This window comes from Danio rerio, chromosome 17 (genome assembly GCF_049306965.1).
Source record: "Danio rerio strain Tuebingen ecotype United States chromosome 17, GRCz12tu, whole genome shotgun sequence".
Classification (NCBI taxonomy): domain Eukaryota; kingdom Metazoa; phylum Chordata; class Actinopteri; order Cypriniformes; family Danionidae; genus Danio; species Danio rerio.
Window position 1 is genome coordinate 22,119,610 of NC_133192.1, and position 19,029 is coordinate 22,138,638.

Consider the following 19,029-nt stretch of genomic DNA (forward strand, 5'->3'; position numbering starts at 1 on the left):
ATTCATTTCAATGGATTCAAATTTAGATTTTTTTATTAAATATAATTTATCACAATTTAACCAAATGATGTATTTTACAAAATATTGAATATAATTGTACTCATTACATCACAGAAATGTTTAGATTAATTGGTTTCCTAAAAAAAGATAAACAAAAACAATATTGCATTGCAATTCCAAATACTCTGATACACCGAAAAGGCAGAAGGACCTGCCAGCTCACCATAAAATTTTATAATATATTTTGGCCTCACACAAACACTCTCATCTCACTTGAGTTTACAGTAAAGGACTTTTATAAGGGCAGACAGTCTGGCTGGCACTCCGAGAAAGAACCAGAGCTGATATAACAACACTAGTCTGAACACGATCAATAAAGCTGCTGCCTAATAGACCATTATGAGACTGAGTGCCTCTGACTGGCATTTACAGGGCAGAGGCAAATGCGATCTAAAAAGTATTACAGCGCAGACTGAATAAACACAATAAAAAGCAAAGATGGAGTGAGGGAAATGTATAGAAACACTTGTCGTGATTTGATCAGTAACACATTCCTCAATCTTCAATGTAAAAATGCTATGGCATATGACAATGCTAAGAATGCTAATGCCTCGGCCTCTCCAGGTACAGTTGATTTGCCTTGTTTCTGTGTTGTTTTAATTAAATTTGGTGGCATCTTGAGACATTAAAATATACCTGTGTTTAAAATGGAAACAGTCTGTCAATGTTTGTTGCGTTAAAGAAGTAGATTTAGGTCATTATTTGTTGCGGAGCTCCGTTTCCCATTTTAACACTGCGCCTTTAACAGAAATTCATTCATTCAATTTCCTTTGGCTTAGTCTCTTATTTATCAGTGGTCACCACAGCAGAATGAACTGGCAACTATTCCAGCATATGTTTTATGCAGTGGATTCCCTTCCAGCCGTAACCCAGTACTGGAAAACACCCATCACACACTCATTCATGCATGCACTCATACACCACGGCCAATTTAGTTCATACAATTCACCAACAGCGTCTGTCTTTGGACTATGGGGGAAACCGGAGCACCCTGAGGAAACCCACAGGAACACAGGGAGAGCATGCAAACTCCACGCAGATATGCCAACTGGCCCAGCTGGGACTCAAACCAGCGACCTTCTTGCTGTGAGGCGACAGTGCTAACCATTGCTAACCTTTAATGCTCATCAAAGACTGTTGCTTTCAGCACAGATAAATAATACATGATTTCTGAAGAATCACACATCACTGAAGACTGGAGTAATGATGCTAAAAATGTAGCTTCGCTATCACAAGAGTATACAGTCATTTTAGGTAAAATTTCACAATATTATGCAGCCTATAGTTGACCATAACAAACAAATGCTTTCAAAACCAATTAAACCATTGAATATACATAAAAAAGAAACACAGATTGTAAAAACAGACTTTTAAAAAGCTGATCCATTCAATAGATGTGCGAACTAAAGAAGATGTTCATATTTGAGGAGTGAACTGAATGGAATATTTAAATACACACATACACACTGTTGTTGCTGACTAAGCAGAAGTAATAATATATACCGTGAGAAGACAGACCTAATTTTTGATCACATGACACTCTCTTACACACACAAAACATGATCTACACTGAACCTAACATTACGAAGAACAGATTTTATTTCAAAATAGAAACCTTAGAATTCCATAATTACGTCACTAAGGTGTTATTCAATAAAACAACTGATCTTTCAATTAAAATCTCATTTTAAAAGTCACACATTTATCTGATCTATCTCATTTTAGGGAAGATGTTTGTCTGAACGATTGATTCCTTACTCAGGACTGTTCCCAGAAGTTCTGCTTAACATTTCATGTGATCTTTTTAATAAATTAACAGAGAGGCACTTTATTGTTCCTGCAAGAAAACTGGGATGCATTAGACAATCACACTGTACTTTACAAAACGCAGGAAGTATTTGCCTACTAATGTGATCTTAACATGGCAGTCCAGCTGAGAAAAGGAAACACACACAAAATGTTAAATAGTATTTAATAGGGGTGTGACAATATCTCCAATGACAAGATCTTTTGAGATTTAATCGCAACAAGATTTCTCGTCGAAGTGAAAAGTTGTCTTTGGAGTTGTGTGATGGAGCGTGAAGGTGACATTACCATTGAAGATTGGAGGCAGGATTGGATTTGAACTGCAAATCAAGTGCTTTGCACACACCTGGCAACCCAGGCTGGCCTCGGAGTTGCACGTGTCACTTGGTTGCTTGGGCGAGAAGCCAGTTACTAAACTAATAATGACCAGTTACTTAACTACCAAAAATATACACTGTAAAAAATAAATACATTAAATTTAGGATAAAAAATGGCAGCAGTGGTTGCCAGTATTTTACCGTTTAAAATACAGTACAAATCGTAAAATTAATTTCTCATTTTTACAGTAAACTACTGTTTTTCAGTAATTTACAGATGTAATATGTCTGTATTTTGAGTTACACCTATGCATCTTTTGTTACACAGATAGACATGTTTACACAGCCATATGCAGGTGGTGATGAGAAAGTTACATAATTAACCAATGCTCATCACAAACAATTTTTCCACAAGCATCGGTGTATAGAAGGTGCTCAGTGTCATTCACACAGCTACAAAACACTAGTAGTGGGAACATGCATAAAATTAAAGTCATGAAATAAACATTGTTCATCAACATTAGATGTAACATAAATCTCTAATTTATATAACTGATGGGGAAACAACTAAAAAGATCCATATTAATGTCAACAAAAAGCAAAAATAGTAAAAAAAAAAAAAAGTGGGAAAGTCAGTTTACGGTTATTCGCCTTAAATATTAAGAAAAAAAACTGTTAACCAGGTTACAGATTTTTACATTTTTACAGTTTTTTACCATTGAAATCAAGGCCATTTTTTACAGTGTACATAATTCCACCTGTTCTTTCCTATCCTGGACACCTTAAACATCTGCTATTCGTGTATCACTGAATATTAGACAAAATGTCCTGTCAACACCCATCATTAAGTTGTGACAGATGCACATAAAAATACTGCAACAAAGAGAGAAAAGAGAAAGACTATGCCTCAATCATTGAGACATGATCGGCTACATAAAATGCTCCTTGATATAAGAGTTTTTGATATTTGGACATTAGAAACAAGACAAGAACTCCAAGTAAGAAAAGCATTCCAAGTAATTTGCAAATGTAAACAGAAGCCTATTAGCTGTGATTCTAAATAGAGAGATGCACTCAAACCTGTGACTCTCAGTAAGTGCTGGATTCAGTCATTGAGAAACCTGCCATTTCGTTGTAGCTCTCAAATTCATTCTTATTTTCCATTTGGCTCAGTATGACTTTAAGTGCATTGGGTCTGGTTGTGTGTGTATGTGTGTGTGTGATCTGTCCTCTGACACAGTGTTCTCTGCAGGGGACTCAAACTCTACATGGAGCCTCCAGCATGAATCAACCTTTCACAGACAACTGATACAGCTCATAAAGCAACACAAACACACTCAAGGAAATGTCAAGTGACACGAATGTAAAAGATATTTGTTTACAGCATCACAAGTTAATGAAAGATCTGCCTTTTTTTCATTTGCAGAAATCCATTGCGCTGTAGATTTTTGTTGTTGAATTCATTCACCAATCTTCACAAAACAGTTAAATATTTTTTTAATAATATTATTATTAAAATCATCATACTGCATCACAGTTGTACCATCCTTTGATAGTAGTTTAAAACAGAGACATTTTATACACAATGGCATGCCAGTTTTTCTAATTTCATCTAAGAATTTGGATGTCTTAATATTTTTTTCATATCTTTTTCATGGTTATAGTTTTGGAAGAAAAATGTGCAACTTTTCAAATTAAACACACAGACTATCCACAAATTCATTATCCAAAAATGATCCATATGCAAGACAGTGCACCTGAATAACTGCTCATATGGGAGGACTTAATGCAAAAACCATAACGCTAATCCTGAAGCACTCTGATACCTTGTCTTATCTTGTTCAGTGGGTCATTGTGGATAACAACTGACACCAGATCCAACACCCTGACAGAAAAACAAACATATTTAAGGATGCTTTCTCATCTGTTGTTCTGTTCATTTGGTCCGGACCAGGGCAACAAATGCTACATTGTAGCATTTTTCTGCTGTTTTCTGGGTCCTTATTACACCACACTGATTGCTGTGGTCCGAACCAGTTGAAAAGAACCAAAATGCAATCATGTGACAAAATCCACATCACTCATTGGCCAGATGCTATTGATATTTCTTAAACTGCTTTTCGATTGGTCAGAATTACTGTGAGATAAAATGCCAATGGAACTCCTGCAAGTAAACAAACCAGCAAACACAATGTCGCTTTTTACTATGGAGGGACACTTCAAGAGGAAGCGTGAATTAATTTAGCTAAAGTGCAATATGGTGATCTTGCAGAAATATTACCAACGATCCATCTAGTCATGTTTTTCAATCTCTCTCTCTCTGTTTAAAATTGTTGGCAAAGCACTGTCAATAAATATTTTCCTCCACATCCCATAATGCACAGTGCATCGGACTACGGCAGCTGGATTAATCCAAAAAGGTGCAGTACTTTTTGCGGCTGGGTCTGTTCTAGTTCAGATCATGTTCTCACCACAAACGAACCCATCCAGGGTTTGTTCGAAAGCGCACTGAGACTATCTCTTCGAGGAGGTCTCGGTACCCTTTTTTAGTCTGCTTTTGGTGCACACGTGTGCGACTGCTACATTCACATCTGCCCAAATGAACAGCACCAAGAGCAAAGCGATTCAACTGAACTAAATAAGGCAGGTGTGAAAACACCTTAAGATTTAACATGTACGATTTTTCTGCCTCCCATGACGAGTATTATTCAGAAGCTCCATACAAACACGACAAAATAAAAGACAATGGTATTGATGTGACAATGCAGATGAGGAGAGGTTCGTTGAAAAAACTATATTTTTCTAAAAAGTAATAAAAAAATCAACACACCACTTGGGTTCACTTGGTGGTGTTTGTTTACCCTCTTGTTTCTAAACCTCAGTCACATTTGGTCTTCTCTACATAGTCATTAAAGTTGGAAAGCAATAATTGTTTGGGAAGCAACGTGTAGTTTGGTAAGAATTTAGATGTAAAAAATCACATCATCTGACAATTTTTGTGACTCACAAATTATGCTTGATATTTCACCTATGCATGATTTTGACAAGGCTTAAATTCAAATTATTATTCTTATCGAACATTAGATTATTTCAGAATATGTGACCCTGGACCGCAAAACCAATCTTGATGGTCAATTTTTGTAAATTCAGCTTTATATATCATCTGAAAGCTGAAAAATATTTTCATGGAAGATGGTCTTAATATTCTGATGAGTTTTGGCACAAAAAAATCTATAATTTTGACTCATTACCAAAAATATTCCCATGCAACAAAATTTGACTTTATTTTAATTACATTATATTATATTGTAATTTGTCTAGCAGCACAGTGGCGCATCGGGTAGCACTGTCGCCTCACAGCAAGAAGGTCAATAGTTTGAGGCTTAGTCAGTTGGCATTTCTGTGTGGAGTTTGCATGTTCTCCCCATGTTCGTGTGGGTTTCATCTGGGTGCTCCTGTTTCCCCACAGTCCAAAGACATGTGATATAGGTGAATTGGATATGGTAAAATCGGCCGTAGTGTTTGTGTGTAAATGAGTGTGTATGGATGTTTTTCAGTGATACTGTAGGTTGCAGCTGGAAGGGCATTCGCTGCGTAAAACATATGCTGGATAAGTTAGTGGTTCATTCTGCTGTGGCGATTACTACCATAAATATATATAATTCCACCTGTTCTCTCCTACCCTGGACACCTTAAACATCTGCTACTCGTGTATCACTGAATATTAGACAAAATTTCCTGTCATCACCCATCATTAAGCTGAGACAGATGCACATAAAAATACTGCAACATAGAGAGAAAAGGGAGAGAAAGACTGTGCCTCAATCATTGATCACATGATCGCCTACATATAGAACAAAGCATCTGAATAGATGGATAATGGGTTTTCTGCACTTCTCCACCAAAATCCCCCTCTTCATGTGCTCTTGATGCGAGCGTTTCTCTCATTCTCTCCATCGGCTCTTCCCCTCCCCCACACCACTCCTCCTTCATGTTTGTGTGCGCCAGAAAGACACACACACACACACACACACACACACACACACACACACACACACTCTATTACATGGCTTCTCTCATTAATGGTGTGGAGCGAAGCTCATTCATCACATTGTCCTGCTATAAGCACATACGTGTGTGTATATGAATGTGAATTCTGCTATAGGAGCGGTTTTCACCAGGGACAAACCCCCAAAAAAGCATTTAACTTCTGTGACCTCTTGCTGCCCACTGGACAAACACTTGCGAATTATTGCTATGAACCATTGTAAAAATGCAGCCATTTCTTGCTTGAAAAAATTCAAATAAAAGCTACACTCTTAAAAATAAAGTTTCCACAAAGAGTTTTCACAGAAGCAACATACTGGGGTTCTTTTCAGTGAACAGAGTTTTGATAGAACTGTTTGTTCTTAGTGTGAAGAATATTTCAATAATCTGAAGATCCTTTTTTTCGTTATAAAGAAAACCTATAGAGAAATGGAAAGTTTCTGTGTAATTTTAAGATGCCATATGGCACTTTTAAAGCCATGTATTATTATTTTAAATAAAAAAACAGCTAATCTTACAAAATCTTCATCTTACAAATCTTAACAGCATACCAAATATATCAAAAGCTATTTTAAAACATGATCAGAATGCTGGGCAGTGCACTTGAATAGCCACTCATCTGGGATCACTCTCTATAAAAGGACCTTAATGTAAAATGCACTGGTAATCCTAAAGAAGAATGTATTTATGCAATAAAAACACAAGACACAATGGAATATATATTAAAAAAACAAAAGGTTATGAGATGAGTACTCTTTTAATGCTGGGTTCAGACTACACAATATCAGCCTGACTTTTGATGATTCATCTGATGTGCAATGTTGTGGTAATCTATAAATGCCAACTACATTAAACCCATTTAATACAATAAAAGGCTTTGTTGATGTTTTTTCAGAAACATTTCCCTTCCCCCCACGCTGAAGGGATGGCATTAACCAACTTTCTAAAACAGACAACAAGTTTTTCAAAATGAACCCCATTCTCACAGATCTGTGACATAAAGTGCATCCTAAATTACATACATATGCACTATACTACACCATTTTGCAGTATAAATAGTCAAAGCAGTGCGTCCACACTCAAAACTCTAAAAAGAGCTTTGCTCATGTAGCGGAAGGGGCAGAGCTATCGGGCACTCATGTTGGATAACTTTAATTTTTTTGGATTGTGTAAGTAAAATTCTCCTACGAGAGTGATTATACTGCCTCCCGATGGTGAATGCGGTTTTACTCATGGCAGGTATTATTTGGTAGTTTGGTCATTTATTTTGCTAGTTTGGCAACCATCATCAGGGAAACAGTTTGAATTTCCGCCTGGTAAAAAAGCATTAGTGTTCCATTTGTGACAACATACATATGCTTTGCTGTTTAGTGTGTAGGTGCATGAGTACATAGTGTGCCATTTGGGACTCAGCTATAAATGAAAAATGTTGTATTATGCATGCCAGGCCAGTAGCTGGCGATGTCACTTTGTAAAGAAACACTATGTGTCAGCACACTCCTGTAGTTTACTATTGTTTTAGTGTACAATACACAAGTATTCACCTTATTCTTTGCCGACGAGGGGGCGCAGCCATTTGAATCTTTTTGGCTCGAGACATCCGGTCTCATTCACTTCCATTCATTTTTAGACATTAAAAACTGCTCGTTTCAATGTTTGATGTTGCAAACTGATATTTTCTTATTATATTATTCTTCTTGGTCTGTATAGTCATGCAAACATTTGTTTTTAGAGCAAGTAGTTTGACCGTTATCTGACGTTTATTATTCCTAGTCATTTCTCCCATAGGCGACTGAATGGGAAGTTCCAAAACAATCGCGAAAACAGGCGCACTTCCACATTTTAGAATAAGGTCAATACTTGTGCATGCTTATAGACTGAAATCCACATGTGCATGATCTGACTGTTTTCACAAAATTAATTGCGGTTTACATGGAAATGATAACTGTATTATTATTATTTTAACTTGCACTTGAAAAACTGCTTTCATGACGATTAGTCATCTGGTAATAGTCATCTGCTAAAAAAATAAAAAGTAAATATAAACAACTAATCAGTAAAGTGGGCCAAAACATAATTGACCAGCCTGATGTCACAAGGAAACAAAAACTACTTTACATATTTTAAGAAAAGTGACGATGTTCTGTAATATACAGTTGAAGTCAGAATTATTAAACCCCTTTGAATTATTAGCCCCCCTGTTTATTTTTTCCCCTCAATTTAAATTTAAAGTTTAACATTGAGATTTTTTTAATCACATTTCTAAACATAATAGTTTTAATAACTCATTTCTAATAACTGATTTATTTTATCTTTGTCATGATGATAGTAAATAATATTTTACTAGATATTTTTCAAGAAACTTTTATACAGCTTAAAGTGACATTTACAGGCTTTACTAGGTTAATTTGTTTAACTAGGCAGGTTAGGGTAATTAGGCAAGTTATTGTGTAAAGATGGTTTGTTCTGTAGAATATCGGAAAAGTATATAGCTTAAAGGGGCTAATAATTCTGACCTTAAAATGTTTTTTTTTTTTTTAATAAAAACTGCTTTTATTCTAGCCAAAATAAAACAAATAAGACTCTCTCCAGGAGAAATATATTGTCAGACATGCAATGAAAATTTCCTTGCTCTGTTAAACATCATTTGGGAAATTTTTAAAAAGAAAAAATATTCAAAGGGGGGCTAATAATTCTGACTTTATCTGTATGTTGCAATATCAACACAATTTCACCAAATGGCTTTATTAGCTCTATTTGAAAATAATTCATTCATGTATATATTATTGATTGATAAGATTATGTAGGGGAGTAAATCATGCAAAAAATATAATAAACAACTACAAGCAAAAATACATACAATAGAATTAGAAAAAAAGGCAGTGCTTTATGGTTTTCTGAGGAGTCTAACAGTATGCAGGAACAATAAATGAAATAATAACATGTAAATAACACTGCATAGTCTTCACTGTACATACAATCCAATAACAATTATCTTTATTAAAGTTATAAATGGTAAAATGTCTTGTACAGGAATCCCTTTAAACTCTCTTGAAATCTTCAGACACTCACAAGCCTTAAGATGATAAACTTCACTCCATTATGGCATTTCTGCTCAACTATAATCCCAACTCAATACTGCATTTCCTGCAATGTGACTATTGCAGATGTGCATATTGCGATATCTGAAATTGTATATTGTGCCGTCCTAATTTGTTCAAATTCATACGATTCCATGTGATTAAAAATGTACCATCTTTAAAAGAAGATGTGACCCCAAACCCCACCCTTAAACCCAACCATCATTGGGAGATTAGAAAAATCACACTAAAAATGTACGAATTAGGACAAATTCATACGAACTAGTCACTAAATTAAAGTTACAAACTGCTGTCAGACTGTGTTGGATTGACGTGTCCTGGAGGATCCAGTATCTTCTCCATGAGTGACTTCTGTGTCAGGTACACCATGAATAAAACCATGTAACCTTCATCTGACCTCTGCCAATGGCAATCAGCTGCTCTCTCTCTACCACTGCTCTCTTACATTCTGTCCTGCTCCATCCATTTCTATACAAAGTAGACATTACACCAGCTGTACATGAGAAGGACGACATTTATACAATGACTCTAAACACACACCTGAACAATCCGTCTACAAACACTTGCAGACACTCACATACGGGTCATTGCAGCTTTGTATGAAACAGACACCTACTTTAGCCCTTGAGAGATGAGGCCTTTCATTAAAGCACAACAGCACCCTGGGGACTGATCTGAGATCAGGACAGTGACACTCCGGATGACCCGACTCTCAAAACACAACAGATGGTTACGTTTCTACAGCAACCTCTGTGTAACCTGGGTTGCAGAAATCCATGTTGTGTGACACAGCTTTAAAACATGATATCTGCAGATCTGTGATTAATTTTATATACCCCATTGTGGTAAATAATTTCATATTCATACTGTGGTGAAAATCCACAATTGATGTTCCAGAGTAATAAAACTAAAGCTTAATCGGTGGGACTTTCAGAGACCATAAAGAAGCTCAAATACAACACAACACGAGCAATGCCAAGGTTGTGGATTCGGTTCCCAGATAACGCATGTGCACATTTTATGCAATACTTTGGATAAAGGCGTCTTTCAAATGCTTAAATGTATTGCATTTGGTCCCAAATACTGGGTTTAAAAATGATACAGCACTTTATTTTTCAAATCAGACAAGATCATATGATGGATCTGGAATATAAAACTGTCTTTTGGGCAAACTAGACTGACTAATTGCTCTTCTATTAGATGCATGTGATGTGATGTATTGATGCGTGCGTGTGTCTCTGTCCCACAATGCCAAGACAATTACCCCCTCATGCATGAGTGCAGCACAGATTAACCTCCATCTTTATAATATCTCTCTGTTTGTCATTCATAGGTATAAGGAGACATTTGCTCTGTTTTATATCACATTTTCATCACTCAATTTCCTTTTTAATTCTTTAAAAAAATAGATAATTGCTTTTACTTGTGGTATTGCAACGTATTGTATTTCATATACGTCCATATCCATATTTCTCTTACTATTAACAAAATATGGCAAAGTGAAAAAAAAAGAAGTGTCAAATTATTATCACAATAACTAAAAAAATTAAGAAAATTAATGCTGCTAATAAAATAAAATCAAGTAAGAAATAAATAAGATAAAAAAGAAAAGAAAACAATTATTTATAAAATAAAATACACAAGAAATGCATAAAATGGCATTAACATTGTAATTTAATATATTAAATAAAACAAAAGAAATTAAAAGGATGACAGTACTGCGAATAACTTATTATAACATAAAAACAATTAAATATAAAATAAACAAGAAAACGATAAAATAATGTGTAAAAACTTTAATTAAATATATCAAATAAAACAAAAACAAAAAAGATGCTGCTAATAAATTATTATAAAATGAAAAAGAAAAGAAAACAATTAAATATAAAATAAATTAAACAAGAAATAGATAAAATAATGTGTCAAAATTATAATAAAAAATTAAACAAAACAAAAACTAATAAAAGATGCCACTACTGATAATAAATTATGATAACATAAATAATAAAAGAAAAAAAACAATAAAATATAAAATAAATAAAAATATTGTGACTAAATTATCATTAAATTTATTAAATAAAACTAAAACAAAGATAAAAATTTGCCAGTATTGCTAATAAATGATTATGACATAAAAAATAAAAGAACACAATTAAATATAAAATAAAATAATATAAAATAAACAAGAAATAGATAAAAGAATGTGTCAAAATTATAATAGAAAATTAAATATAACAAAAACAAATAAAACAGATGCCAGTACTGCTGATAGATTATTATAACATAAAAATTAAACTAAACAAAACAATTAAATACAAAATAAAATAAAATAGACAAAATAATGTGTCAAAATTATCATTAAATATATCAAATTAAACAATAACAAAGAAAAAAGATCCCAGTACTGCTAATATATTATTACAACATAAAAACAAAACAAATCAATTAAATATAAAATAAAATAAACAAGAAATATATAAAGTAACGAGTCAAAAACATAATTAAACAAATCAAATACAAATAAAAAGGATGCCAGTAGACTAATAAATTATTATAAAATAAAAAAACAATAAAATATAAAATAAACAAAAATAGATAAAATAATGTGTCAAAATTATTATTAAATATATCAAATAAAAGAAAAACAAAGAAAAAAAGTTGCCAGTACTGCTAAAAACTTATTATAACATAAAAAATAAAAGAAAACAATTAAATATCAAATAAAATAAACTAGAAATGCATAAAATAAAGTCAAAATTATAATTAAATATATCAAATAAAGCAAAAACAAATGAAAATGATGCCAGTACTGCTAATAAATTATTATAACAAAGCTAAAGAAAACAATTAACTATAAAATAAAATAAACAAGAAAGATAAAATAACGTGCCAAAACTATATTCAAATAAAACAAAAACAAACAACAAAAAAAGATGCCAGTAGTGCTAATAAATTACTTAAATTAAAAAGAAAAAATTGGTAAAACACAAAATTCTCAGTGATAACACACTGATCATGTTCAATGTCATTTCTCCCTCTCAAGCCTTTTCAATCGCTCAGCATTTCAACAAGTTTTATTGTACCGACAAACCACTTTGCATAACAGCAAAGAGTTTCACTTTCCCCTCTCCGTCTCCCTTTCACAAACACACATCATAAACCAGCAAAGGTCAACAGACGTGATCACAGCCCGGTGAGTTGATCACAGGTAAGACACATGTTATAGAAGCAGGAAGCAGCCATCGTTCGACACAGGGATTCCTCATGTCTCAAACCACATCTCACAACACAAACACAAGAAAAAGCAGCAACCGCAGAGACAAGAAGAAGATGAGTCTGGGTGTGGTGGTGGATTTAGCCTTGTGTGTCTCTACCATACCAAATGATAGACGGTTCACATGCGCATACTTCATTCCATCACTCCGTCCAGAACAAACATCAATAAATCAGTATGTGATGTATAATACACGAGTGTCTGCACACACACACGCACACACAGTCAAATCTCTGAGAACATGCTGCAGTGTGATGCTCTCATTTTTAACCTGAACGCAGAACAACACACACACACACTCAATAGACACACATACACACACACACAGAATCGACATGGCTGGTTGTTTATGGGACATGTGTGTGTGAGATTATGTGTCAAGCTGTAAATGTAAAGTGTAACCTTGGCACTGCAGCACAGATACACTCAGAGGCACGGTAACAGGCGAGATGTTGCCGTCCCACAAACCCACTAACAACACACATGTGCACGTATATACCCCCCCCCCCTCTCTCTCTCTCTTCCCACCCGTACCTTTTTCTTCTGATCCCGTGAGAGTTTCCTCGTCTTCCTCTTCCTTTCCTTTTCATCCTCCAGCGCATTAATATCCACATCTTTATTCTTCTTAATCTGAGACGCCGCATGAGCCATTATCAAGCATCAGCCACGTCCCCACAGCAACCACACACACACACACACACCAAGAATAACCGTCCAGAATACGGAAGGAGAATTCCAAGATTCCAAAAAAAGAATAGAATTTCCAGTCCAGAAAAGAACACCAGCTACTCCATCTCCTTTCCTCCAGGCTTTGTCATTGGCTGCTCAAGGAAGCATATCCAGAAGATAGAGAGAAAGAAAGAGATGGATGGGGACACCAACATCACCAGGCACGAGTGAACGACTGAACGAGAGAAAGAAAGAAAGGAAGAAAGAGAGTGAGCGCGGGGTGGAGGAGAGCAGCTGGGGTGGTTACTACAGAAACCACGTTCTCCTTCCCCAAACGCTCCTACCTGAACCGCGACAACCAGCATCAGTGTGAATATATGCGCATATGTGGAGCCCCCCACCAGCAGCATGTGTGTGTGGTGGTTGTAGGGGAGGGGTGTCGCACAATTTTGCTCATGCATGTGCAATCTCTCTCTCTCTCTCACACACACACATAATTTGATGTTGGTGGGTGTGGGGGGGGACCACTACTACTCCAATCCCATTATGCTAACAGCTGACCTGCTCACAATGGAGAAAGAGGTGTACATGCTTAACACACTGTTTGGTGTGTGATTTAATTTTGGGATGAATTTGGGATGAATTTGTGATTATAGACGACTGCAGTCAGTGTGGTGGTGAAGGGGGTATTGGGAAGAGTGAGAGATGGATGAAGATGAGCGATAAATGATTGAGGTTCTAACAGGCGCTTCTTGTCTTTGCTCTGATGTCATTGACATTCTGAGAATAGAGAGATGGCAGCCATGTTGGTTTCGCCTGCATTTCAGCCACCTGAGTGCAGCAGGGGCCTCGCAACTCCAAGATTGCCTCAGACGCTGCCTGTTCTTAAAAAATAAAAATAAATAATAATAATAATAAAAACAGAGAGAAAATGCTGAACATGTAGAGTGAAAATGACTTGACAAAGGAAAGATGTCAGGAAAATTGGTGGATGAGTGATAAATATATATACTGAAGTGTGCTGTACACCTAAGCAAATCGTAATGTGGACTGAAACGACAATTTAAATATGAAGATGGATTTTTTTGTGTGAATGAATACACTGGTTTTGTTTACTCTATAAATCTTGAGCAATGTGTTTTCAGTGTCTGCCGTCTCATTGTATGAGGGTATGAACTTCATCTCCAGAGATGCTCTGAGAGTCACTTCACCAGCATTTGACTGGGTTGGTAAGAAAATAAAACTGTGGTCGTATCATGTACACACAGAAACTCAAGCATCTAAAAGCTGGGTGCAATTTGAAGAAAGACTACTATTACTATTAATAGAACAGTAGAATATGATGTAAAATTTCAAAATAGAGCAAAAAATAAGTGTTTTTAAGGAATATTTACACAACCATTGCACCATGATTTAATCTTATTTCACAGGGGTTCTCTCTCATTGGAATCCTGCAAAATGATACTAGAACAATGGTAGAACCAACAAACTTAACATTACATTTTCTACAAAATACACGAATAGCTTCATACTTAATAAGAAACAATGGTAATTAATTAACATAAAAAAGTCATTGTCATTATTCTGTACGAACAATTATTCAAAATGTTCATCATATTTATCAATCAAGACACCTAAAATAATTGTTTGCACAAAAACATTCTAAATCAATTAAATATTCATTCATTCATTTCTCTTTTTTCGGCTTAGTCTCTTTATTTATCTGGGGTCGCCACAGCGAAATGAACCGCAAACTTATCCAGCATATATTTTAAGCAGGGAATGCCCTTATAGCTGCAACCCATCTCTGGGAAAAATCCCTACACAATCATTCACACTCATACACTACAAACAATTTAGCCTAGCCAATTCACCTGTACCGCATCTCTTTGGACTGTAGGGGAAACCAGAGCACTTGGAGGAAACCCACGCGAACGCGAGAAGAACATGCAAACTCCACACAGAAAAGCAAACTAACCCAGATGAGGCTCGAACCAGCGACCTTCTTGCTGTAGGCGATAGCACTATCTACTGCACCACCGCGTCGCCATCAAATAAATATAAATATAAAATCGCCTTTTACTAAATAAATGCAATTTATTTATAAAGAGCTTGTATTACATTATTTTGATTATTAGTTTAACATTCTAGAAGATTCCTGAACACACACAAACAAATATATATATATCACTACTATAAAGCATATAGCATATAACAAGTTTAATCACATGCGCATTGGTCAAAACATTCTTTTATTTACTGCTTTGCTGTAAATATATATATATATATATATATGAAATATAAATATATATATATATATATATATATATATTTATGTATATATATATATATATATATATATATATATATATATATATATATATATATATAATAAAAAGGGAACTGTAATTGTGTTTTCAATAGGAAACTGATTTCTAGCGATGGTTGTAATTTTTATACTGCAAAATATTATAGACAGCTGGAGAGCCTCATATTTTTGGTCAAAGAGCTATACAGTATGTGGTTCACAAGCCATAGGTTCCCTAGTACTGCATTGTATTAATATACAAATAACAACATATTTAACAAAGTACCTTGAATGGTATTTATTTTAGCAATATATTAAGTAGTATGACTTCAAATATTTTTTACATTTCTTTAATGGATCATATTAATCTGGATCTATGCAACTATTTTAAATGTCTTTTTCAAGTGTTAATATAATAATTTCCTTTGTTGTCTATAAAGAGATTCTGCATTGTAAAACTTTAAATGTCCTCCCTCTCCACCTGTTCCAAAAATGATTGACTATCTTTCTTCTTTTAAACTCAAAAGAATTAAAGTTAAGACACTCGAGGGTGTTTAAATGATGAGTTAATGATCATTTTTGTAAGAAGAAGTCCTGTGACTGGCTTTAAAAACTGCTCCAGCCTTAGTAATGTTTTTTTTCCGTTTAGTCTGGTCATAACATTTATACAGTATACATATAGTAGTCAACATTTGAAGTAGCTGTAAAGCTATTGAACAACACCCATTCTTACCCTAAGAACATTTTAAAATAGCGTGTTTGTTTCCCTTTGATTGTTGACTACTGTATATAATTTGATGTAGTTATAATCAGTTGCATAAAAAAGTCAAATCAATTCCCCTTGGTTAACATATGGTTGGTCAAGTTCTTAAGAAGCAGAGTCTTAACATGGTTACTATTTTTATCCAACTCGTCACCGGTCAGAGTGAGTAAGTGGTCTGTTTTGGCTCTCTGTCAGCCTGGCCCAGTTCCCTTTGCTCTGGATCCTCTGCTACCGCCACAAATACAACTCAAAAGGGTCCATTTACCCATCAGACCGGGCAAACAGCCAAAACCCTGTACTACCTCTGTCTGAAAACACTGTATAAAAACACAAGCAGTATGTTAAACATACACAAAAACCCCTATAGAACCCCTATTCTCAAAATCAATCCATTCATCAAGACCACAAGAACTCAAATGATTGGCTGAAAGGATGCCAGCACTACTAGAGCAATAAGAGCTGATCACAGCATATTACAGTCCAAACAATTCCTGAAAAGCTGATTCATAATTCATAGGCACACCAGGGGAGAGTTTGAGCTTGTGTAGTCACGCTTTCCTTCTCCTTGGGGACAGTGTGCAGATTCCCAGAACACCCATATCACCAAAGACACCATTTCCACCCCATCACACCTTGGTGGAATTACAGATGATTCATCTGTGCTGAGCCGTTGAACCCAGTGACCTCTACAGTTGTGCCCAAGCAGAAACACAACCCGAGCACCTGCACCAGTGACTGATATTTGTCAAAATGGATGAGCCGGTCTTATTGGATAAAAAAGCTGAACCCCTTAAATCATATAAGCTTTTGAAAATAAAGGTTCTCGTCGGTGCAGATAGCTTAATGGTCAGTGCGTAGACATACTGTATAGTGTAACTGTGCTGCAAGCGTTCTGAGTTTGAGTCCGAATACCGGGCCTTTTCTGATGCCTGATACTCTCCAACTTTATTTTCTGTCACCTCTTCACTGTCCTATCATAATACAAACAAAAATAAAGGTGAAAAAAGAAATCTCCTCTCTTTTGGCGTAAATGGTTTCTTGAAGAGCTTTGACATCCATTGGACAAATGTTTTTTTATAGTGTAAAAATATTTTATATATTTTTTATTTATATATTTTACAAAATAAAATAAATGTGTGGGTTTTTAGGGGGGGAACTACATTGGTATTTGTATGGCATCATAAATCATAATGAAAATAATTGTGTTTAAATGCACTGTATGTGTGAAAGTGCTGATAAATCACAGCAAAGACATAAGGACTGTGAACCATCAGAGCTACTCTTTCTTCCGTACAAAATGGTCACAAGATAAAAAAGTTTTGTGTTCAAATCAGTTTTGGTTAGCAACTTTTTTCATTGACTCACATACAAACAGGTACAGTATACATACACTCCTCTCAGAAATAAAAGTATAAGAGCTGTCACTGGGTACTAGTACTTATTCAAAAGGTAAACATTTATACCTAAAGGGGTCTTCAGTATATTAGTACTGCTTATCAATGCCTAAAAAGTACCAAGGTGAAATGTTAATTTACCAATTTGTAACTTTGAAGTACCGGTACAGATACAAATTTGCTATGAGAATGCACTGCCCGGTATATTCATGCTTTTATATGTGAGAGTGTAAAGGTGAAGGCAAAATGATTAGACCTCCTGTGAAATGTTTATTCTTTTTCAGATATTTCCCAAGTGATGTTTTACAAGGACATTTTCACAGTGTTTCCTATTATATATTGTATTTTGGAGAAATTTGACTGGAATGAAAGCAGTTTTAAACATTTCTAAATCATTTTTAAGAGCAGTACTATTCAAATTTGCCTAATGCCTATTTAACCAAACTTGCCTAGTTAACCTAACTAACCTAGTTAATGCACTTTAAGATTGATTACTGCACCGTAAAACCCAAAAGGTTAAGGTAAGTCAAACCATTTGAGGAAACCGATTGCAACAAACCATTTAAGTTCAAAAACTAATTCTAATGAGTACTGTGAACTTAATACATTTGAGTAAATGAAACAATTTGAACACAATAAAAACCCAATAAATTAAGAGAACTCAAACCAACTGAGTACTGTAAAACCAAATAAGTTAAGGCAACTCAAACTGTTTGAGGACATCGATTGCTACAAACCATTTGAGTAAAAAAAACTAATTTATACGAGTACTGAGAACTTACTCCATTTAATGTAAAGTAATGACGTATTTAATTAACTCATTACCTTCAACACAGTTCCAAACTTTTTTCAAATGAGTAGAAATAACTTTCAGTAAATTTTGAGTTAAATACACTCATTTAATTTGAAGTTGACTGTTGGGTTTTACAGTGCAGTATCTTGCAAATAACTATAATAAAATATCATAGTAAAGGCTAAAAGAAGAAATTAGTTATTAAAAATAAGTTATTTATTCTATCTTACAGCTTAGTTAGAACAGAGAAATTTGAAACAATTTAAATCTCACAGGAGAGCTAAGAATTTTTGCCTTCAACTGTACAAATTCTCATTTTTTTAAATGCCATTTTTTATTGCCATTTCCATGATTCTGTTTCTAAATGCAAATTCTCCTCCTCTTTAAAAGAGGTTGGTCTGCTTAACACTTTTGTGGAAACTGAAACATTTTCCGGATCTTTTAATAAATACAATGTTTATAAGAATAACATTTATTTGAATTTATTTTTAACAATA

General features: G+C 34.7%; 2 protein-coding genes across 33 annotated transcripts in view; one reads left to right on the plus strand and one right to left on the minus strand.

Moving 5' to 3' along the window:
* The window catches only part of LOC141378555 (uncharacterized), an 876,211-nt gene that overhangs the window by 246,717 nt on the left and 610,465 nt on the right, over window positions 1-19,029 (plus strand). The gene's annotated exons all lie outside the window — the stretch shown is intronic.
* The window catches only part of ank3a (ankyrin 3a), a 189,904-nt gene that overhangs the window by 134,728 nt on the left and 36,147 nt on the right, over window positions 1-19,029 (minus strand). For 10 of the 32 annotated variants that reach the window (XM_073928407.1, XM_073928402.1, XM_073928392.1 and 7 more), the window contains exon 1: window positions 13,140-13,663. The exons of the other annotated variants lie outside the window; for them this stretch is intronic. In XM_073928407.1, the coding sequence (XP_073784508.1) occupies window positions 13,140-13,256 (117 nt within the window). In that variant the 5' untranslated portion in view covers window positions 13,257-13,663. Of the gene's footprint in view, window positions 1-13,139; window positions 13,664-19,029 lie in introns of those variants that run through there. 32 annotated transcript variants of the gene reach the window in all.